This window comes from Cheilinus undulatus, linkage group 22 (genome assembly GCF_018320785.1).
Source record: "Cheilinus undulatus linkage group 22, ASM1832078v1, whole genome shotgun sequence".
NCBI classification, from domain to species: Eukaryota; Metazoa; Chordata; class Actinopteri; order Labriformes; family Labridae; genus Cheilinus; species Cheilinus undulatus.
This window is the reverse complement of record NC_054886.1, coordinates 1,026,177-1,050,096: the sequence shown is the minus strand read 5'-3', so window position 1 is coordinate 1,050,096 and position 23,920 is coordinate 1,026,177. Positions and strand designations below refer to the sequence as shown.

General features: G+C 39.8%; 1 protein-coding gene across 1 annotated transcript in view; it reads right to left on the bottom strand.

Annotated features, from left to right (window-relative positions):
- nlgn2a (neuroligin 2a) overlaps positions 1-23,920 on the bottom strand; it is a 382,174-nt gene that overhangs the window by 229,931 nt on the left and 128,323 nt on the right. Inside the window, exon 3 of the mRNA XM_041780191.1 lies at positions 8,049-8,884. Within this exon, the coding sequence (XP_041636125.1) occupies positions 8,049-8,556 (508 nt within the window). The 5' untranslated portion in view covers positions 8,557-8,884. The remainder of the gene's footprint in view (positions 1-8,048; positions 8,885-23,920) is intronic.

The window sequence follows — 23,920 nt, the reverse complement described above, 5'->3', positions numbered from 1 at the left end:
CACTCCTCTCTTTGCTTTTTCCTCCCTCCCCAGCAGCGCATGTTAAATAAAATCCCCGTAAATCAATGATGGAGGAGAAGGAGGGAAAAGGAGGAGCACAGAGAAAGATAACCCCGGGGCTGTTCAGGGAGTGCTGAGGCCAGCAGTGTCATGACTGAGTTGCTGTCATAAATATACCAAGAAGATGATGAAAAAGGATGGAAAGCTGCATGTAACCACTGCATGATGTAGCAATAAATGATGCCTTATTAGTCCTTTCTGTAGGTATCTGAAATGTTAGTTCAGCATTATATGCCTATACTTAAAGGGATACTTCAACATTTTGGCAAATTCGCCCATTGCCATAATCCCTACAGTCTTAGTAATAGGTTCGTTACCTTTAGTTGTCCGTGCAAGCTGTTTTTAGATTGGTGCTGCTGAGATAGGAGATGCTGTGCCAACTCTATAGAGTCTTACGGTATTTCGGCTTTCCCTCATCAAACTCATCAAATACACAATCCAGCAACTCCAAAACGCTCTCGTGGACACGTTGTGACCTGCACATTCACCACGCTATGAAATAATCATGGAAAATTTCAAGACGGAGACGTTTTAAAGCTATATGCATAGCCGGAACTACACTGTGTCACTCCACCCAGTGGTTTACTCAAGAAATAGTTCTGAGTATTTGCTTTATGTGTCGTTATGTTACATAATTATACATTATTGTTTCATAGCGTGGTGAATGTGCAGGTCACAACTTGTCCACGAGAACGTTTTGGAGTTGTTGGATTGCCAAAATGTTGAAGTATCCCTTTAAAGCTGGATAATACTCACCACCAATAGACATTGTTTTTCTGATTTTAGTAAAAAATCTTACAAAATTAAACATGAAAAAAGTCCAGCACACCCAGTATTGGGCAACCTTTTGTTTTTAATGACCAATAACTGCAGCCAAACACCTACACCTATGAAAAAATACTGTTAACTTCCTTCATATTGAGGTTGCCAACGTTTTCTACACCCTTAAATACAATGGTTCTCCAAATAATTCACTAACTTCAAAGTGAGTCGTGCGACTCTAAATTCGTGGCTGAATCGGTGGAAAATCGCACCGTGTACACCCGGCTTTAAACACTGTGTTTCAAAATAAAAGCACTGAGTTATGGTTTTAGATCACTGATGTAGCAGTGCAGCCCTCAGTGCTTTGACAAGGTATTCGCCCCCTTCCTTGTTTTTGTATATATGTATTTTTTTTATATTTATCGCACTTAATGTTTCAGATCATCAAACAAATTTTAATATCAGACAAAGACAGCCTGAATAAATACAAAAGTCAGTCTTAAAAAGGCAATTTAATTTATGGAGAGAAAATACCCATCCACACCTACCTGGCCCTGTGTGGAAAACACACTTATCCCCCTCGTTAAATCATGAATCAATTGTGGTTAACTGCATTATTTGGAGAGCTGACACTTGCAACACCCAGGTCTGATTACTGCCACACCTGTTCAATCAAAGAATCACTTAAATAGTCTGGATAGGGTAACAAAGACATTTCTGAGACTCTGGGACTCCAGTGAACCACAGTGAGAGTCATTATCCACAAATGGAGAAAACTTGGAATAGTGGTGAACCCTCTCAGGAGTGGTCGGCCTGACAAAATGACTCCAAGAGCACATCGACGACTCATCTAGGAGGTCCCAAAAGAACCTAGAGCAACATGTGAAGACCTGCAGGCCCCCGTTGACTCAGTTTAGGTCAGAGTTCATGATTCATGATGACCTACAACATTTAAGTGTGACCAATTGGCAAAAAAAAAAAAAAAGAAAAAAAAAGAGAAAAAAGAAAAAGAAATCAAGAAGGGTGCTTTTCTTACAGCTCTGTAAGTGAGGAATCTAAAAGTCAAGGCCATTAAGTGCTTGGGATTAAAATTGTGATAAATTGTGATTGAAATCTGGTGGTTAAGGATTAAAAATTAAAATGACAGGGCAACTGATAAAAACGCATCTTATTTCACTTAAAAAATAGTTATTTATGATATGCACAATTATTTTAATGGTTCTCATTAAAAATATGTATTTATTACCATTTTTCTTACTAGGTATTAGCCTGGCATCTTTATTATTTTATTTATTATTATTAATGATCAAATCAGAGGTGTCAAACTCAATCATAGCAGGGGCTGGATTCTGAATTTAGGTCCAACCTGAGGGCCTACCAGGGCCCACACTTAACCAGAAACTGTCAACGTAATTTCATCACCCTTGAAATATGGAAAAAAGAACTGATGATAGATTAATTTTGACATTAAAAACATCAAAATTATACATTTAAAGACTCAAAACTTGAGATAAAAATACAAACGTATTAGTTAAAAAGGTCAAAGCATGACTTTAAAATTCAAAATTAGGTTTTTAGAAGGCAAAACTATCAAGCAGAGATTTGAAATCACAAGTTTTATAGGTCAAAATATGAGATACATTTAAAAAAACAAGTTTCAAACATCAAAATACAACATAAAATTTTAAATCATGGCTTAAAAGGGTAAAAATAAGATATAGAAGTCAAAATAATCCATTTAAAAGGTCAAAATATGATTTAAAGAGCAAAACTCTGAGTTCAAAGTTAAACATGAGAAAAAAAGTTGAAATCATGAGTTTAAAAGGATAAAAAAAGAGATAAAAGCCTTAACAATACGTTTTAAAGGTCAAAATATTAGATAGGATTTTAAATCATGAGTTTAAAAGGTAAAATTATGAGATAAAATTCAAATCATGGGTTTTAAATTTTAACTGAGTTTTTAAAAGCCAAAATACAGATTAAAAGTCTAGTTGAGGAGTTGAAAAGGCAAAAGTGTGGGATAAAGTTCAAAAGGTCACTTAAAATGTTAAAATGTCATTCTAAAAGGTCAAGATATGAAATAAAAAGCCATACTCATAAGTTTACGTTCTAATTTTTAAATGCAAAAATTGAAAACATGAAAACAAAACATTTCTATACAGGAGTAAATCTGCAGACCTCATACTGGTGGTCCAGTTAGAATAAAAATATGATCTGGTGGGCCGGGTATAAATGTACCACAGGTAAGAGTTTGACACCTCTGGATTAAATGAATGAAAAAGTACATAATAATAAATGAAGCCATACTTATGATGATTATACACATTTGAAATGTTGGGTTTACATTATTAATTCTGTTGCCCACACCCACATGGTTTCAGTGAAGTATTACGCTGACGAGCTTGTGTTTTATGCTCATGCTTCACTGTGATGGATGAAGGTCAATATTGGGAGGTATTTCACACCTGTGTGACATTTCCGGAAACTGCATATTACACCAGCTGGACAGTGTGTAAGCGAGAGGGTGGAGGTGTGTGTATATATATATCTCTGTGCATTACCAGAAAGTCATACATCTCAGAAAACAGGGGGCAAAAAAACCAAGCTGTGTGACAGAGGGAAATGATTCAAGAGCTGATGTATAGTTTTCTATATGTGCCCGAGGAGCCATAAGTGCCAGTGACAGTTTGTCGAGGGCTGAGGCTGCAGTGTTGGAAGGGTGTTGAGCTGTGAAGGGGCTAAAAAAAGTCCAGTGATGTGATGGAAGCGCTGAAAAGGAAAGTAAAATGTGTTACAGTGAAAAAAATAGTGGAAATCAGTGCCTCGCCGCTCTACGGACACTAAGGTGCACATGTAGACAGAAAGAGACAAACATGAATTAAAACATGAAGCAGAGCATTTTTAAGAGTCCATGATGTTGCCTTTGCAAGTAAGCATACTTAAAAAAATAAATATATTATACATTAAAAAAAGCATGTTCCAAAATTACCCCTAAAAGTTGCATTCTGCAGATTTCCAGTTCTTCAAGTTAAAATATGTGTGTGTTCACACGTTCTCCGTGTGAAGCATGTTTTTACAGTCTTCACCTTTATGCAGGCTTTGTGCAGCTCATGTCAGAAATATAAAAATAAAAAGACAAATGGGAAACACATCCTACAATACCCCAGGCAAGGAGAGAGAGGGGGGTTAAGGAAGTCTCTACTCTTCATATCAAGCCTGCTGACCAAATGAGAATATTTCTTTTTTTATTGCTCACAACCCTTATAGCGGCGGGGCAGACAAAAACATCCGCAGTAAGATCTGAGTGGAGAGGAGAGGGTTCTCCATAGTGGGGGAAAAAATGTGAGAAAAGTCAAATGTCACCTACTTCTTTTCTCATAAAGCACCTGGAAACTGCTGCTTTTCTGGCTGTTTTTCTTGTTTTCTTTATAACATGTTGAATGTGATGCACTGTTGAACCAGGGAGGACTACAGGAAAAATTCCTTGACCCTCAACAGAATATTTTGCATGAAAAAGAGCCCGTCATGTAGGTTCAGTCAATCTTTAAACCTATAATGACTAAAGAAGCATGTGCAGTATTTGGTGTTTGCATGAACAAGGAAAAAGTATTTACATATTCAGTTTCTCTTCCTTAAAAATGAACGTTATTGGCTGTTTGCAAAACCATTCTACCAAACAGTGTTTGACGAGTCCGTGCTGAGCACGCCATGCTAACCTTTGGCTTTACTATTTTTGAAATTGTGTCCAAGGGTTTTCTGTTAAAAGGAAATGATTTGGTTGTCTTTTCCCCTTACTTTCACCAAAAACAAGAGCAAAATGTACGGAGATGTCAAGTTTTTTTGCCCAACCATAAACTACAGTCATGTGTCCTTAAGGGCCTGTGCTCATTAATGCTGGGTTTGTGCTAGCAGTGCCCATTTCCTATAGAACACAAATGCAGCATTCTCGTCATCCTGAGCGCAGAAATGCTTTAAGTTTGAGGTTTGTTTAGTTCAGCGCTCTCAATTGAAAACAATAGATGCGAGTGATGTTCAAATCTAGTTCAACAAAATTTAGTCCAAAGTCAAGAAAACGTTCAGAAAAGAGTCAAAGAGGCACTAGACAAGGCCCCTTAAAAAAGGTAAAACTTGTAAAGATGGTTTTCAACATGTGGCTAATGTTAGTAGTGCCAGCTATACTCTTTGCAGGTTAATGTCCACATTCTTGTGCTGATAATGTCACTCAGTACCTCAGAGATGGTTAAGTTAACTGACTGGTAAGTCTGGAGCTGACTACTGAAGGACCAGGTGCATCATCAATCACATGCCTTTACTGATCAGCAACCAATCATCATCAGCCTCGTTTCATTAAAAGTACATGATCAGTAGATCGGAAAAGTGTTGATTTCTTAAACTACGTCAAAAACTATGACTACCTTTATTTCCATGAGGAATTCTAGAGGAAGACTAGATAAAAATAGATCGTTTCTGACTAAAAGTCTGACCAAAACTGTGTTTATTATTTGTAAATGAGATCAGTTTTTGATCTAACAATCATAATCCATGCTATGAGAGAGAACAAGCTGTTAGGAAGGGTGGGACTGCAGCTTAGGCTGCTAAGAACTCACAACTGTGATTTGCACCAGATTCAGGAGCTGGAAAAAAATGCCTGGTATCCACATACGTACGCATGTGACTGATGTCCATGCACCATAATATATACGGATGATACCTCCAAGTGTCCAATGCAAGGAACTGCACTTTCTACAGATGGCTAAAAAGCTGATAAACTACCTGTAGCAATCAGAGATGGGATAATATTGTCATTTTTTCCCCAGTAAGCAGCTCGGAATCTGTCTACTGGAATTACAAAGACAAGACAGGAGCAATGCCTATCAGTGAAGATGTGAGCCTACCAGGAACACAGTTTATGAAGGCTGAACGAGCTAAGATAAGCTAAGCTAACTTGTTTAGCCATTCAAATGTTTGTTTAAATATTAAATATAACCTGTGTTGTATATTTGACACTACCAAATCGATCTCACGAGGCTTCATATCGACGGAAAATCATGATGTGTTTTGTAGCAAAAGGGGTTACTATGACTTCATATAATTCAAGCTGATAAATACGACTGTGCCTGTTATCTAGTTAGCAGATTGGCCAGCTTATGTCTCTGAAATCTGCTTCAAAAGTTGACATTTTTGTGGCACATTCTTGATAAAATTTTATTTTGGAGGGAAGGAGTGTTCCAGGCAGGTTAGACATCATAGAGATTCCCACAGGAATGAACGGACTTCCTGTTGACTCACCTCTGTAACCATACGTATGTACACTATATAGCCAAAAGTATTCACTCGCCCATCCAAATAACTGAAATCAGGTGTTCCAATCACTTCCATGGCCACAGGTGTATAAAATCAAGCACCCAGGCATGCAGACTGTTTCTACAAACATTTGTGAAAGAATGGCTCGCTCTCAGGAGCTCAGTGAATTCCAGCGTGGTACTGTAGGATGCCACCTGTGCAACAAGTCCAGTGGTGAAATTTCCTCACTCCTAAATATTCCACAGTCAACTGTCAGGGGTTTTATAACAAAGTGGAAGCCAGTGGGAACAACAGTAACTGAGTCACGAAGTGGTAGGCCACGTAAAATGATGGAGCGGGGTCAGTGGATGCTGAGGTGCATAGTACGCAGAGGTCGCCAACTTTCTGCAGAGTCAATGGCTACAGACCTCCAAACTTCATGTGGCCTTCAGATTAGCTCAAGAACAGTAGAGAGCTTCATGGAATGGGTTTCCATGGCCGAGCAGCTGCATCCAAGACATACATCACCAAGTGCAATGCAAAGCATCGGATGCCACTGGACTCTAGAGCAGTGGAGACGCCTTCTCTGGAGTGACCAATCGTGCTTCTCCATCTGGCAATCTGATGGATGAGTCTGGGTTTGGTGTTTGCCAGGAGAACAGCACTTGTCTGACTGCATTGTGCCAAGTGAAAAGTTTGGTGGAGGGGGGATTATGGTGTGGGCTTGTTCTTCAGGAGCTGGGCTTGGCCCCTTAGTTCCAGTCAAAGGAACTCTGAATGCTTCAGCATACCAAGAGATTTTGGACAATTCCATGCTCCCAACTTTGTGGGAACAGTTTGGGGATGGCCCCTTCCTGTTCCAACATGACTGTGCACCAGTGCACAAAGCAAGCTCCATGAAGACATGGATGAGAGAGTTTGGTGTGGATGAACACAAATGCGCTTCTGGAAGAATGGTCAAAAATTCCCATAAACACACTCCTAAACCTTGTGGAAAGCCTTCCCAGAAGAGTTGAAGCTGTTATAGCTGCAAAGGGAGGACCGATGTCATATTAAACCCTATGGATTAAGAATGGGATGTCACCTAAGGTCAAATGCGAAGCAGGTGAGCAAATACTTTTGGCAATATAGTCTATGTGGAAACATCAGTCAGTTAATCTGCTGCTGCTTATGCTGTTCAGGTAAGTTCCCCTAAACTTATCAAAAAGTCTTATTAATTGAAAACATTAGTCCAATGTTGAAATGTTGAAAGCTAGTTTGCAAACTAAATGGAGGAAAGACTCGGCCATGGCTAATAAAAACGTCAGCCTGGTGGTGTTTAAAATCAACTTCAAAACAAGGAAATTTAACTTTTGGAAAGACACTGCAATAAATCCTTTTTTGCAGGTCAATTTTTTTTTTTTTTTTGTAAAACTTTTTAGAAAAAGGAAAAATATTCCCCACACGGACACATGTAATGTGAACCAAATGGTCACTACCGAGAAAAAAATGATGCTAACTTTCATAACCTAACGATGGTGAAGGCCAGTAAGAAACCTTGAAAAAAAGTTGTGGGCACTGTCAGCACAAATCAAACTGTTAATGGACACAGAGCCTTAATCTACAGCCTCGCAGATATAAGCTTTTTTAGGCACATTGATCAATATGAGCTGATAACAAAAGGCTTTTTTTCTTTTTCAAAAACATAAAAATGTACAGAAACGTGGGAAAATGTCTCTTTCATGGCAGAAAATATTAGCCATTTTGGAAATCCTCGATTTTTTTCCCCTATCTCTGTATGCATCAGCCTCAAAAACTCTCTGTTTATCCAAGTCAGTAGAGATTTTCCAATCTTGAGTTTGCCTTGTCATCATAACAGAAGGTTCAGCTCAGCAAACAGTCAATGTTTTCTGTTTTTTTCCCGCTAAACCCTCCAAAAACCTCTCAATGAAACATCTACTCACCGTCCTCTGTGGGCACATAGACGTTGAGGTAGAGGCAGTCTTCACTCTGGTTCTGGATGTAACCCGCCGCCACGTCCAAGTTGTCCGTGAACCACACGGGTAGCATAATCTCTGGGAGCACGCCGTGGACGTTCTGCGGACACACGGGGGCAAACTGGGTGGCGTTCCGGATCTCCTGCCAAGATCCTGGAGCTTCAGGCGGCTGAAAGCGCCGGTCCCCTATGGGGGCTGTGGCGTAAGGGACGCCAAGGTACTGCTCTACGGGGCCGAGGATCTCGTTGTTCAAGTCCTTCTTGATGCCTCTGAGCTTGCCGTAGTTGGTGGTGACTATGGGGTGTTTGGAAGGGTCCATCTTCTGGCTCGAGGCCAGGCTGAAGAGCAGGATGAGGCCTAGAAGACCCATTAGGCACCAGTCTGTCACCAGACAAAGTGGGCGTGTCCTGGGTGTCACGCCTCGCCTACTGTGTTTACTCAGCGCGAGTGGAAGAGGGTGCATGACTGGATTCATACTGTACAGCCAAACGTTTTGTTGTGTTTTCAAAAATGCTGGGATTTCATCCAATAGTCTTAAAAAAGGTACTAAAACAAAAAAAGAACAAGGTCTGATGGGACCAGGAGCACTAAGTGGAGGTGGGACGAAGGGCAAAGCAGTTGTTAGGGGAACAGAGGGTCCTAAGGGTGCTGGACAAGGAGGATGGACCTTGGTGTGGGTGCCAGATCAGTGTTGATTCTCAGCAACAACAATCCGAAACGTTTCCCAAGCCATGGTTCTGTTTCGTTCCATCCCTATGGGTCCTCTATAATCCAGATCATTTGATTTGATCAACCGCTGAATTCTGCAGAATGAGACAGAGGAGGGAAAGAAAGAGAGAGAGGAACAGAAAAAGAGGGAGGAGGAAACAAGGGTGGGGGGAGAAGAGATAAGAGAGATTAGAGTTTATCTGTAACATAAATATATTCCATTAACTGCTGTCAGTGCTACTTTTCCCTTCAACTAATGCCAAACCAAACAACTCACACAAGACAGCATTGTGGGGATCGAGTTGCCTCATTCTGGAAACATTTCAAGTGATAAGCAATGTGTTTCACTTCACATGATAACATTAAAATCACAGATCTGCTCTGTGGAAGGGAAGTGGGAAAATGTAGCCCTTCCTGGTTTGTGCTGCATAATCTCTCACCCGTGGAAATCTCATGTATACTCCATGTAGAGCGCACATTCCTACATGACTTTTCCCATCTATTATGGATGAAAAGCTTAAATTGGACTTGTTCAGCTTGTCCTGATATGACCTACATGAGGACATGAACCAATTCCCTCCCATTGAACTGTGTTTATCCTTCTAGCCTCCCCCCCTGCATGCTAACTTCTCCGCGCAAAGCTAATGTACTGAAACTGATCTAATCGCTTCTTCCTTTAACAACCCCACTGCCGATGTCTCAATATTTATGGTTATTAATATCCCCAAGGCTTCAGCGCTGCCTCTTGAGAAAAAGGTACAGTAGATAGCACAGACAAAGAGAAGAGGCGAGAGATTAGGGCGAGCCTTTCACTGCCCAGTAAGGTCAAAGATCAGTAATGTGCGCCTGTAAGCAGCTTATAACAGCCTGGAACACTTTTGCGCTACATGCAGAACACAAAGAACCACACACATACGCACAGTAAACCCTCACATGAATCAGAGCCCACCCACTGCACACTCATTCATGTAATCTACTGCACGAATGTGCAAATCCTCATGGAACAGGCCCAGTCACAAATGCACCAGGCATGCAGGGGATTAAGCTGTCACAGCATTGTTGGATGGCGTTATGTAATGTTAGGGCACACACCTCCTAGAAGTAATGACTGCAGAGGAAAATCTATTTTATGTTCACTTTATTTCAGTCTTATCTGATTCTCAAAATTCACCATTACTTCTTCCTCTCCTCCACGCTCCTTCTTGCTTTATCACCATGCTGTAATTGTCCCATTTAAAGTCATCATTAACCGTATTATTGCATTGCCTGCACCCACTGAAGCGCCTCAGTGTTTTTGTTGTCTGTCTTCCTTTCTCCCACTTGCAATAAAGTCATTTGAATTTAAAAGTATGGGAGTTAAGTGTCCCGAGGCAAGACGGCAGATAATTAGAGTGTATAGGCTGATGAGCAGGCGAACAGTCTGACTCACGCTGATGTAATACATACAAATAAGGGAGCGCAGTCATGTTATCGTACAGTTCTTCAGACTCATTCAGAAACTGTTCTGAGGAGGAAATGTGGTCTTCAAACCCTCTCACGCAGTTTGACATTCACCAAAGTTTTCCTAGCTGTGATTTGTTCATAGCTAAAAACAGAATCTAAAAAAACGCTCTTACCTACATCAGCCTCCTAAGAACCTACATGCACATATCAGGACATTTTATTCTGGCTTTCCTTCAGCATTTCTACTCTTAAAACTTCATAAAACGGTCTGGATGTCCCCTGAAGTTTAAGCAAATTCACTTGGAAAAAAATGGGAAAATTTTCTATAAAATTGTCTAGAATTTTTTAGGAATATTTTTTCAGAATATAACTTGAAAATCTCAAGTATTTGCATGGAAGTTTTGGGACATTTTTCTATATTTAAGAGAGTTTGTTTGAAAAGTTGTATGCATTTTGTGTAAATTTGGGAAATGTATTTGTAATTTTTGGGAATTTTATTTGAATTTACTTTGATATTTTAAGGAATTCTCAAGAAAACTTGGGAAATGTATTTTTTCAATTTTGGAAGTTTGATTTGGAATTGGAATGCAGGGTGATCTTTGAGATTTCTCTGTAGATTTCAGGGAATTTGTTAGGATGTTTAGGGAATGTTCCATTAATTTCTGGGAATCTTGGTAAATATATTTGTAGGTTTTTGGAAATTCACTTTGAGATTTTGGGGTACTTAAAAAATCTAGAATTTACCAGGAATTTGGGGGGAAAACTTTATTATAATCCAGACTTTCCGATAAGGTTTCAATAAAATATCTGAAAATATATGAAGAAAATTTGGGGTACTTTTCATGGGAATCTTATGGGAAAAATACTTTTAAGGAATTTTCACAGACATTTCAAATAGTTTCTCTGAAATTTCCTGGAATTTGGGTTGATATTTGACAAAATTATTGGTCAAAATTAATTCCTTCTCAGAGATAAGGCTGAGTTTATCAGTTCCTGCTCGTCCCTAGTAAGTAAGGGGGAAACTAAAAAAATGCATTCCAAATAAAAGCTCAGGTCTCAGGAGGTTAGAGCGCTGACATGTGTGGATAAAATGTTGAATTCTTCCACTCATCAGCACTCAGATGGGCCAGATTAAGAATGACATGATGATATACAATTTACTGCCATTTAATCACTTTCACCCTTTTATATAAAGTAAGCCTCATAGCATGATTGCCTAAGTCAGGGGTGTGCAAGCTATGGCTTGAGGGCCAAATGCAGCCGGCAGCACAGTCTAAGGATAACATGAAATATGGCCCACATTAGAACATGAAGCTAGACTGTGTTATACTTCTTAATTTCAGCACAAGGTGGTGCTACCATGCTAATTCTGTAAACAAACATTTTGACAAGAACAATTCATTGATGTTTTTGGGACTAAATTGAGACAACACTGCAAATGGTTAACATATTGGCAGCCAAAATAATAAAATTCTGATTTGCCATGCCCTTATTGATTACAGTAGCAAACAGCAGTACCAATAGCATTCCAGAAGTGGAGCCAGTGGTTGCCGGGGCCCAGAGGGCCTCCCCAAAATCCTTTAAATGATTGATTTTTGCCTTGTCAGCTATTAACTAGTCATTTCAGGGTACTCAGTCACTAAGCATAGCTGAACTTACATTTCATTGGTTATACGAACATGGCCTGCATGGCGGCACAGGGGTTAGCGCTGTTGCCTCACAGCGCTGTTTCCCCTTTTTTGCCTATTTCTGCAACTTCTTGCCATTTAAGCTGCCTTTTGCAACTAAATGTGACCTTTGCCCATTTTCCATCCTTTTTGTCTGATTTTTTGCCCTTTTTTCACACCGTATTTTTCTTATTTTTACCCATTTTTTATTCCTTTATTCCTAATTTTTGCCAATTTTCCCATCTTTTATCCTGAATTGTGCCACTTTGGACAATTTTTGCTACCTTTAGATTATTTATTTGCCACTTCTCACCCATTTTTGCCACTTTCTGCCCTTCGTTGAGACTTTTCTCCAAGTGTTTGACCCTTTTTGCCTATTTTTGCTACTTCCCGCCCATTTAAGCTGCCTTTTGCAATTAAATGCCACTATTTTGCCCATTTTCCCAACTTTTTTTCTGACGTTTGCCACTCTTGGACAACTTTTGCTACCTTTAACTTATTTTTTGGTAACTTCCCACCCATTGTTGCCCATTTCTGCCCTTTTTTGCCACTTTTCTTTTAGTGTTTGCCACTTTTTGACCACTTTTGCTTCCTTTTACTTATTTTAATCGCCACTTTTCACCACTTAGATTGTGGCTCTTGCAAAGGTTTTTTCAACACTTTGTCTCTTTGGTTGAGCAGGGTTGAGTAACACTAGTCTAGAGTATCAGCCTGAGCGATTATTGATATGCTATCAGTATCTTCATTTTATCTTGACAATAATCAATAATAAATCAAAATGAGCTACCTAAGCTCCCTGTAAGATGTGTCTTCCTCTCAAGCTTTATGCAGTGCAGTCTCACCAAATGCCCTGCATATAAAACAGTCTGATTGGCTAGATGTCACATGAATACCAGCCGATCAGCACTTAAGCCTGGGTGCTACTGACACAAAGAGTATGGAATCACTTCCTGTTTTCCTGCAGCGTTGCTCCGTATCATTTCTCATGCTCATAGAGATAGAGTTTAATTGTTTATTTCCCTTCATTTTGATCATGCAGTTGTATTTATGCCACATTATGTATTTGGTATGTCATAATAAACACACATTGGATCCAAGTTATGAGTTATCGTCTCATGAGCTACTGATAACTGGGATCATAGCAGCCCTGATAATTTGATATCAGTAAAGCCCTTCCTTCTAGAGCAAAATTGAGAACAATCCGAGACCCTTTACAGTCCAATTTTTGGAGAGGATGTGCTCATGCTTGTTGTGTTTGAGGCCGCAAAATAAGATGTGTGTCTTCATGGGGCGCTAATTGCGAGGGAGTTTATAGCTTTAGTAATAGCTCATTGTCTCCTCCTGGTACAGTGTGTCCAGCCTAAATATACTGGTGTCTGCCTTTGTTCCTCTCAGTGTGGACTTTGTTGTTCTGCCCACGCGCCTGTGTGTGCATCTGGGAGTGTACCCTCTCACAGAGAAGCGGACAGCACGGTGTGTGCTCTAATTAAACCATGGAGAGTCTGGAGGCCGACACTGCAGGCAGGGACTAGCCTTCCACCGAGGCGCACATAAACACCTACACTGATGCACACAGCAGCATCTAGCATTAAACTTTTATCTTCTAAAACACATAAAAGAGACTGGGAGATGGAGAGGCAGAGATAAACTAGAGCAGGGGAGAAAGAGTGGGAGACAAATGCAGATGAAGAGGTCCTAGTGTTAATGAAATGCTTCTCCCTGGTCAGCAGAGATCCTCAGGGCTACTTGAGTTAAAGCAACATGAGACGCTGTTTCATCGACCTTAGATCCTCTCAAAAAGAGGGCATCTAATAGACCCAGAGAGGGTGCCTGATGCCCTAAACTTGTACCTCAAGCCTGAGCAAGTGCAGAGGGCAGCAGAGGCCCATGAAAGCCAGAATCTCTGGTAAAAATCCAAGACCCTGGCAGGGGAGAGTTTGCCTGGAGGGACCTTCAGAATTTCGGGGATGCATCTGAGTGTTTAATTGCTAATTGGCTCAATTAGAGCGCCTAATAGGTCCGGCTTTGCTGTGACCAGTGGGAGAGCTTAAGTGATTGATGAAGCAGAGATGGAGAGATGGGGGGGGGCTGAGGAGTTTAGCATGGCAACAGAGACATGTGAAGCTGTTTTCACATACAGACTCCCAAAAATGTCAAGATATTTTCAGGCTGGCTGCCCCTGAAACTGTTCACACATGCATCTTACAGAGCGAGACCCCCCCCTGATGGATGGGAGGGGGTCTAAGGAGGGAAAGCATGTCAATAAAATGGTAGGTAAAGCCACAGAGAAGAGAATTCAAGATGAAGAGATAGAGAATGTAGGCTACTGGCGACTCAGGGTGAGAAGATATCGACCTTTTTGACTAATCAAAGACAGTAGCAGATGTCTTGAAATCCACAGCCTTCTTAAAGCAAGGCGACCAACTCTACCAGCTGAGCCACAGTTGCCCCAGGTTGAACTGCTGCAATAGCTACATCACTGCCAGATGAGGGGGTTCAGGCATCTGATCAGGATGCCTCCTGATGGAAGTATTCCAGCGTGTTGAGCCTCATCATCTGAGAGTGGGGCTCACTTTAAACTCTTTTATTTCTCTGCAGTGTTTGTATTATAAAACATGATCAATGTAAAGCTTTGAACAGACAAACTTCAACTGGACGCCACACTTTAGTAAATTAACCCTCTAGTTTTGGAGATCAGTGCCATCAGTGATCAATAAAGTGTGAAAGTGTGTAAAGCACAGTTAAACACAGTGATAAAGAGAAAGAAGCAACATTGTTGTAGAGGACTTCATGCAGGGGGGGCTCATACCAGCGTCTGCTTGGGCCTTAGTTTGGCCAGAGGCAGCCCTGTCAACAATAGTGAATTCAATCTGCTCACATAAAACAGCCAGTGTGTGCTGAGAAAGAGAAAAAGCAGACAGTGATATTTAAGAGCCCTGTGTCCTTTAGGTTATTAACAATGCTTTAACTCTGTGTCGCCGTCCATCAGTCTCCGACTCCCATGACTAATAAAAGAAGATATTAAATGGGAGACTTGTTCCATCCAACAGTGGTGGATTGCATCAAAACATTAGAATCTTAGACTAAAAGTTGATCACACTCTTATGGCCCACTTTTCCACAGGTATTTGTCAGGGAAGTAAACCTGTGTGTAACAGAGGGCTATATTAGCTAGCCAGAATTAGTTATTTTGAGCTCACCTCTGTCTTAATAATATTTTATACTTAACCTGAATATTAATACTTCTAAAAAACAACAAAATAAACTGTATTTATTCATGTTGTTATAAAATATAACAGTTTCAAAATCTAAACCCATTTTCTTGAAACAGAATTAACGCTTGATTTGTAATGTTTACAGTGTGGACGGGCAAATTGACCAAACTATTTAGGAAGTATTGTCAGACAAAGCTAAGCCATGATGTGCACAAACATCAGGATACTAGAGAATGCAGTAGAGGGAGATGTAATAACTTTAAGGGGAAAATAATTAAATCATTTCAGAATAAAAGCAAAAAAGGGAAAAAAAGGGGGTTTGAGTTGCAAAATCTGGCAGAAATAGGTGGTGAAAAGTGGAGACGGAATGGCAGAAATTGGTCTGAGTTGCAAAATTTAGCTTAAAGTGGCAAAAAATGGCTAAAAGTGGAAACATCATGGGCGGTAAAAATGTGAAAAGCGGTTAAAAAGGGGCAATATGGGTTTAAAGTGGCAAAGATGACAGAAACAAGAAGTCATGTGTGGTTAGAGAGAGGCAGAATTGGTTAAAGGTGAAAAGGCTACATGTGGAGAAAATGGGTGGTAAAAATGTGAAAAGCGGTTAAAAACTGGCGAAATAGGGGCGTAGGTGGTCTGGTGGTTTAAGAGGTGCCCATGTGCAGGGTCAGCCTGGGTTCGGGTCTGGCCTGCGGCTCTCTCGTCCCTGTTTCCGATTCTATCCACTGTCCTCAGCTGTCATTAAAGGCAGAAAAAGCCTAAAAATAAATCTTAAAAAAAAAAAGATTAATAAAACAAAAAAATGGCGGAATAAATGTGGCAAAATTGGCAGAAACAGTGATGAAAAGGCGTTAAAAAGTGGCATGATTATTTTTTTCTTTTTTTTATCAGAACCCAACAATAACTTCACACACTTTAAGTTCCAAAATGGAGTAACTGTTAGCCAGAATGCTAGCACTAATGCTAATGATCCAACACACATTCAATGATATCATCCATAAATCACAGTTCGGCCCATTCACTAGGGTTTTCAGGGCCCGGTCAACTCTTTGGGCGGGCCTGTCAGGGTGTTGGAAATGACATCAAAATAGATGATGTTATCTGAACATTTTCTTCCTTAAAACTCTCCACATCTTATATCCTAGGATTGCATTTTTACATCAGTAAATGGGGTATCCTGATTACTGCATAATTGGATGATGTGCAATTAAGGAGAGGAACCGAATCAGAATTTTGCGCAGGGCACCACAGTGGTTTGAGCCGGCTCTGTTTGGACGACTGACAGCACTAAAGCTGCATATGGGATTGAAATTAATGGTAAAATTTCCCTGAAAACTGATATTATACACAAAAGTTGGAACACAGCTTTTTTCCCTAACAATGCATTTAGTGATGCATTGAAAAAGTTTTTCAAAAATAGCAATTACAGCCAATTATAAATATGAATGAAAAATCAACGTTTTTAAGAGAAATGTTAGAATTTTGTGCTTCATGGCAGATTTTGTCATGTTTTTATTATGTTTATTGTTAAATCATATTTGCAGTTAAAATGGGGGCCACACTGAGTGAAAGGAGGGCCACATGTTGGGCCTCAGGCTGCAGGTTGCCAACCCCTGAGCTGAATGATTGCTACACAGTTGGAAAATCAAACAGATATCAAAACAATCAAATAAAGACTGTCTTGAACTGCATTGTTTTTTATGATATCAGCACACCTATTTTGTAATTTGACGTTTGTTTTGGATTAAAAAGGATTTTAAAATATACTCAAACTGAATCAGCACCGAGAATCCAGATAAAATCATATCAGTACGAAGTAGAACCTCTCAGCCTTACTCACCCCTCCCTCCCGGTCACTCGCAGTGAATTTTACCAAATATTTGGAGCTGTGTTCTCACATCTCATGCAGAAAATATCCCGGGGGGCTGGCAGGAAAAAATCTGAGATAAAGTTGGAGAGAAAAATTTTGCTGTTTGCATTCACACATGCAGCCAGTGATTTAAAGGAAGAGGCTCTCCACATACACTGTATCTGCAGTGCTATCACACACATGCACACTGATGCACACTCATCCATGATTCATTCCATCAGGAGGATGTTTTTCCCGCATTCCCGGGAGGCGGAGAGAAAAAGTGGACCATGCAGGCCATGCAGTCGCAAACCATGAGTATAAATCTCATTTTTTTAGACCCTCTCTTCATCTTTCACCCCTTCTTCTTTTGCCATCTGAATAAGGACCTAGGTGAACCCCGAGGGGACAATGCAATAGAAACATTTTATTTTCCTTTCTTGACCAGCCACTTTACTCAAGCTTTGATGCTAAAGGGGAAAAATCTATTATTCAAAATAAGCCCAAGAATATGCAAAATAATACACTTTATGACTAAACTTTATGCAAATTTAGCACAAACCAGGCCTTTAGCTGTTCGAAACCTTCAGTAACCTACACGCACTGAGGTGTTGAGGATCCTGCTGCAGGACTCTGACACTGCCACCACTCTCATAGACTACTGTGCCCTTCATCAGGCACGGTTAAACCAGGACCCCAGGCTGTGGGCCAGACACAGCCTGTCAAACACTTTAATCTGAGCCACAAATCTGTAAGTGATACAATTTTGTTGCTTAATCTGCTGACCTGAAACGTCTCGTGCCTGTGAACAAATTCTGATAGACGGCGCTGTAATGCTCTTATTATTAGGCCCACAGCAAGGCTGTAACAATGTCACCATTGCTCAGTACAGTCGATATCCCTTCTACAGTGAAAAAGGGAGCTGTAGAAAGGGGAAAGTCGACAGTGAATGCTGAGCATATAACACAGAATGGACAGCTAAATACTTCTCACTAAGCTACAGAGGAACGCAGGATGACTGATCTGTCAGGAGTCTTTGGAAGAGAAGATCACGCACCATTTTACAGCTCCTACACCAAAGAGAGAGCCTCTAAAGTAAAGGCAAGGAAAGGCAGCTTAATGTCTCATCAGTTTGCAAGCTCAAGAAGACAACAGAGATTTATAAAGAGAAGTGGAATTTAGGGGCAGGTACAAATTAAAGTCACACTTTTAGAAAGAAGAGAGTGCCGTTTGGCTTTGGAGCCCACTTTAACAGTCATCATACTGTACACACATTTAGTGCCGGATGAGAAACAGTGACACAACTGTTTAGCTAGAAAATAAAACTTCCTTTCATCAGCTGCTGGAATAGTTTGATATTCTGGGTTCACACGCAGAGCTATGTAAGTCATGCATGAGATCTTTGCACATTTGGTGCTAAGTAAAGGAGCTGTCTGAGCTTTTCCTGCCTCAAAAACCCCAAAAAGAAATCAAAATTTATCTTGTTGTGGATTAAATTAAACAAGTAGTTTCAGTTTCATTCAAAAAAGTGCACAGTGCTATACATCTGTCTGACAAAGTGAAGTAAGCTAAAAGATCCCAAAAAGCAACAGATCATGGAGCTACAATCTAGAACAGGGATGTCAGACTCAATCCTGAATTTAGGTCCAACCTGAGGACCTAACTGGGTCCAAGTTTCCCATAAACTGTCATCTCATCTTCACCACTAACGGATTAAAAAGGGGAAAAAAAGGTATGATTAATGATAAATGTTTAAGAGATTAAAAAAAGTCCCAAAAAAAAAAAATCATACTACTACTACGTACTACTACATCGTACTAAATAAAATTCAAATCCATGTGTTTCAAAGGTCAAAATATGAGATAAAATTATAGAATGAGTTTAAAATGTAAAAATATTAGATACAATTTTTAAAAAATCACGTATTTAAATGTCAGTTTTTGAGATAAAATGAAAAAGCAATAGTTTAAAAGGTCAAAATGGAATAGAATTAAAAAATAATGAGTTTAAAATGTCAAAATATGAGACAAAACACAAAATTATGAGTTTAAAGACCAAAAGATGAGATAAAAAATTAACAATTTGAATCGAAAAAGTCAATATTTGGGATTAAAAGTTATAATTGGGAGTTGAAAAGGTCAAGATATGAGAAGAAAAATTCTAAATCCAATGTTAAAAAGATTAAAATATGAGATAAAATTCAACATACTGAGTTATGAAGGTTCAAATATGAGATAAAAATATACAAATTGAAATCAGAGAGGTTAATATTTGGGATTAAAATTCAAAGTTAGGAGGTGAATCTAGTTAAAATGGTGAATCTAAATGTTCAAAAAAATTGGAACCACGGGCCGGATTTGGCCCCCAGGCCTTGAGTTTGACACCCCTGATCTAGAAACTGATGAGAATCAGAGTTGTTTTAACATCAAACAGTCTTAAGAGTTCCAAAGCCATTTCCAAGGCTTCGAAACGCCAGCAACCCATGGTGAGAGCCATTACCCACACGTGGAGAAAACTTGGAACCTTGGAGAACCTCCCCAGGAGTGGCCGGCCAACCAAAATGACTCCAAGAAAGCATGGACGACTCATCCAGGAGGTCCCAAAAGAGCCCAGAACATCTAAAGTTTTTTTGGAAAAATTGAAATTAGGAAATGGCTCTCCACATACACTGTATCTGCAGTGCTATCACACACATGCACACTGATGCACACTCATCCATGATTCATTCCATCAGGAGGATGTTTTTCCCGCATTCCCGGGAGGCGGAGAGAAAAAGTGGACCATGCAGGCCATGCAAACTAGGAAATGACGATTTTCCGTTAAATTTTACTGCAATAAAACCAAAAGTAAAAGCTACTGTAAGAAGCTTTAATTGTTTGCTGGTTTTGGCAAGCTTGTAAACAAAAACACATGGAGCGTCATTCTCATCCTGAGGGTGGAGCCAGTGATTGCCATGGCCAACCAGGACGACCCTGAAATTTGACTGGCTTCTTTAAAATCCTTGAAATGATTATTTGCCTTGTCAGGTGTTAACTAGCCATTTAAGCATGTCCAGTCACTGATCACATCTTTACTTTAATTAGAGTGGATTTACTGGACCTCCAGTGAAGGTAAAGAACTGGTTTCCACTTTCCTACTTGCCAATGGCTGCTGTAAATGTAGAGCGCTGCAATCTGCTGCGTCTATCCTTCTGATGAATTACACTCCAACAATCCCTCTTTATTTAGTGTTGTGTTTTTTCTCCCACATACTCCTCAGGGAAATATCCGTCTCTTATCTGCACGAAGAATCCAGCTAGTCCACCAGCTAGCTTCTATCTCTGCTGTTGGGTAATGTGCAGGTAAGATGCAGCCATTTATCAGAGCGATTTTACTGATTTGATTCCACTGACACTGATCTTGTAAAAAGAAGCAATAAAGCCTATTCCCCAAAATGTTTTCTTTTCCTTTAAGTAACAGTCCACTCACGGCTGAATGTAATCCTCAACTGATTACAATTCTCTCATTTCCAGCAGGGGAGCATGCTGCTGTGTGGGAATTAATGCAGGCTTGGATTTGTTTGCTTTAGTTTGGGAATACATGAATCCCCAGCGGGATTGTCTCACAACAAACAGGTCACTGAGCCGATGAGAGAGATATCCCCTTCAGTAGAATACTACATGCCTTAAGTGTATTTTTCTTTACCGTGGTATTGATCAGGGAGCTTTGAAGTGTGTTGAAGCTTTGCCTTTAAGTCAAGATATTTATGTGATTAGAAATATAGCATTGGTTTCAGTAGAGCAGTGTTACTCAACCCGGATCAGCAAAAGACCCAAACTGTTAAGAATTATGTTCGCAAGAGCCACAATCTAAGTGGTAAAAAGTAGCAAAAATGGGTTAACTTGGCAACAAAAACAAGTTAAAGTGGTGAAATGGTCGAAAAGCGGCAAAGAAGTGGCAAGAAAAATGGGTGAAAGTTGGCAAAAATGGGAAAAAGTAGCATTCAATGGCAAAAAGCAGCCCAAATGTGCAAGAAGGGGCCTAAAAATGGCAAAAAAGGGGAAAAAAAACTGAAATTGCAAAAAGCAGGACAAACGAGAAAAGCACTCGGAGAGTGCAGACCTCCGCCTTTAGCCCTATCTCCCAATAGTGAAGAATCCTTTAAAAAAATCCCTGGATCCGTTCCCATGTGCCCCCCACCACGGCATTCGCCGATTACTTCCTCCCCATGGGGGTGGAAACACGGTGAGGCAAAGCATTGTTTTCACTACGGGTGCCAACAGATGCACCCATGGTCTCACTGGACGACTGAAAGACATGGCAGAGGGTGAATATTCCTCTATTCCTCCCAGCATTGTGAGTATTCTTGTTACAACTTGTTGTCTTTCTCTCTGTTACTCTCCGACTCGTCTCCTCGACCGGGCTTGCATCTTTAAAACTCCATAAACTCCAAAACCTTGAATAGAAACACATCCAGGAAATGCTGCTGGGATTGAGGTTACTCATGTCCGCCATCTCCTGGTGTAAAATGTAAAATCCTCACCAGACAGTGATCTGGATCACTCCCAAAATCTAATCAGTACTTCCTTATGCCATTTCTGGCATTTCCTGAAAATTTCATCAAAATCCGTCCCTAACTTTTTGAGTTATGTTGCTAACAAACAAACAAACCCACCCGATCCCATAACCTCCTTGGTGGAGGTAACAATTAGTCAAAAATGTGGCAAAAAAATGGACAAAAGTGACAAAATGATCAAAACTGTGGAGAAAAGTGGAAAAATTGATTAAAAAAATGAGTTAGAGGTGGCAAAAAAATTGTTAAAAAACTGTTAAAATGTTGCAAAAAATGAGCAAAAAGAGACTAAAATGGACAAAAAATGGCAAAAACATGATAAAAGTAGCATTCATTCGAAAAAGGCAACTTAAATGTCCAAAGGGAAAAAAAAATTGCAAAAAGTGGGAAAAAATGAAATAGCAAAAAGCAAGAGAAATGAGGCCAAAACTGGTGAAAAATGGCAAAAAGTTATTTTAAAAATTGTCAAAAATGTGGCAAAAAATGAGTGGACAGAAAATGGACAAAATGACAAAAAGTGGTGAGAACAAGTGGAAAAACTGATTTAAAAAATGAGTTACAGGTGAAAATAAATAATTAAAAACTGTAAAAATGTGACCAAAAATTTGGTGAAAAGTGACTAAAATGGACCAAAAAGAAGTAAAAAAATAGGAAATAAGTGGCATTCAATGAAAAAAGGCAGCTTAAATGGGTGAGAAGGGGCAAAACATGACAAAAAAGTGAAAAAAAAATGCAAATAGCAAAAAGCAGGACAAAAAAGAAAAAAAAAACAGTTAAAAAGGGGCAAAAGAAGTGGAAAACTTGGGCTTAAAAAGCTGTTAGAATAGATTAAAAATGGCAAAAATGGGGAAAAAAATATCAAATAATATAAATATACAAACAAGCAAAGTGTAGGATAATCCAGGCAAAAACAAACTAAGACTTCAAACATATAAATGATGGTTCAAGCAGATTTTAAGTGTTGTAAGCTTCCCAATTTGCTGCATGGGTAATTAAATTGCATCTCTCTCTGCAGGTGTTATTTTTATTGCGTCTTCCTCTTGTATGTGTGAACAATTTTCTCCCTCATTAATTACAACAAGTCTCACCAGAGATCATTTCCCACAAATTACGACGTGTCCTTTATTCCGTGGATCTCTACTTCAAAAGTGACACCAGACTTTGATGTTGTTGCCATGAGGGAGGGGAGCTGCTTCGCTGCTCGTATTAGGACAAGAATTACACCAAGTGCTTATGATTTCATGTTTTCAACAGCAGGCCGACTTTGTTATCTTTAATTGCTGTGAGGGCTGTTTCAGCAGCACTTTTATGTGCTGTAACAGAGGCTTCCTCCAATTAACCTGCTGTTAATCTTCCATATGAAGGTCACGTCTCCGCTCGCTGTGACTGAAGTGTGATCAGTGAGTGTGATGGAATGTGGACCTCATTTGGGAGGGAATAAGCGTTATTCCTAAAGGCTGGCTGTGGATTTGGATTAGACCATGTTGTGTAATTGACTCATGTCCACATCAAATAGGACATGCTGATATTTAGATTATCATTACAGCTGTTTTCACTGTGAAAGATTGATGATAAATGACTTTTGTCTTGGAAAATAAACACTTAAAATAATATTTTACATTTTTTTAATATTAAATCACAAGGAAGTGCAGGTTAAACAAGCTTTCTTGTGGCGATGTTTGCCTGTTAAGTATTAGCACATTAGGTGAAATAAACATGACAAAAATAGAGAAAAAGGGCTATTCCAAAGCACATCTACTCCTCTGACTCACTTTGTCCAATGTTTATAAGACTTCTCTGATTTCTCTGTGCGTCTCTGCAGCAGCAGCCACCGTCTTCACGGCACCCTGGTCTGAACGAAGCATCTGATTCACTGAGTAGCATGACATGCAGCCACGGTTAAGACAAGCGCAGCTGTGCAGGTAAATATAAAAATATAAAATATAAAAATATAAATATAAAATAAAAAATATAAAAACACCACACAGAAGATATACCCTGACATGGCAGATGGATTTGTTTCACATATTTACCTGGCAAACCATCCGCGGACAGCGTTTGGGAAAGGGCAGAGCCTTTAGAAAAACATTTGCAGTGTGATTGGATGAACGTTCTGTCTGTCACATCTTTACGGGCCAATCAGAGCGACAAAACACGTGATGTAGCAGCTACCGAGGAGTAAACTTCATTGGGAACTGCATAAAGGAAACCGTGGCGACTGTAGACATGTCAGTACACAACTTTTGTTGTGTTTAAAAACAAAGAAATGTTGTCAAGTTCTGATAAAACTGGCGCTTTAGCAGCATCCACACTAATCTCTTCCTCAATAACTGCACCAGCTCTTGCTGCTGCTTGTTAATGTCACGACTCTGCTGCGCCTGAAAGTACTGCCCCTCGTCACTGATTGGTC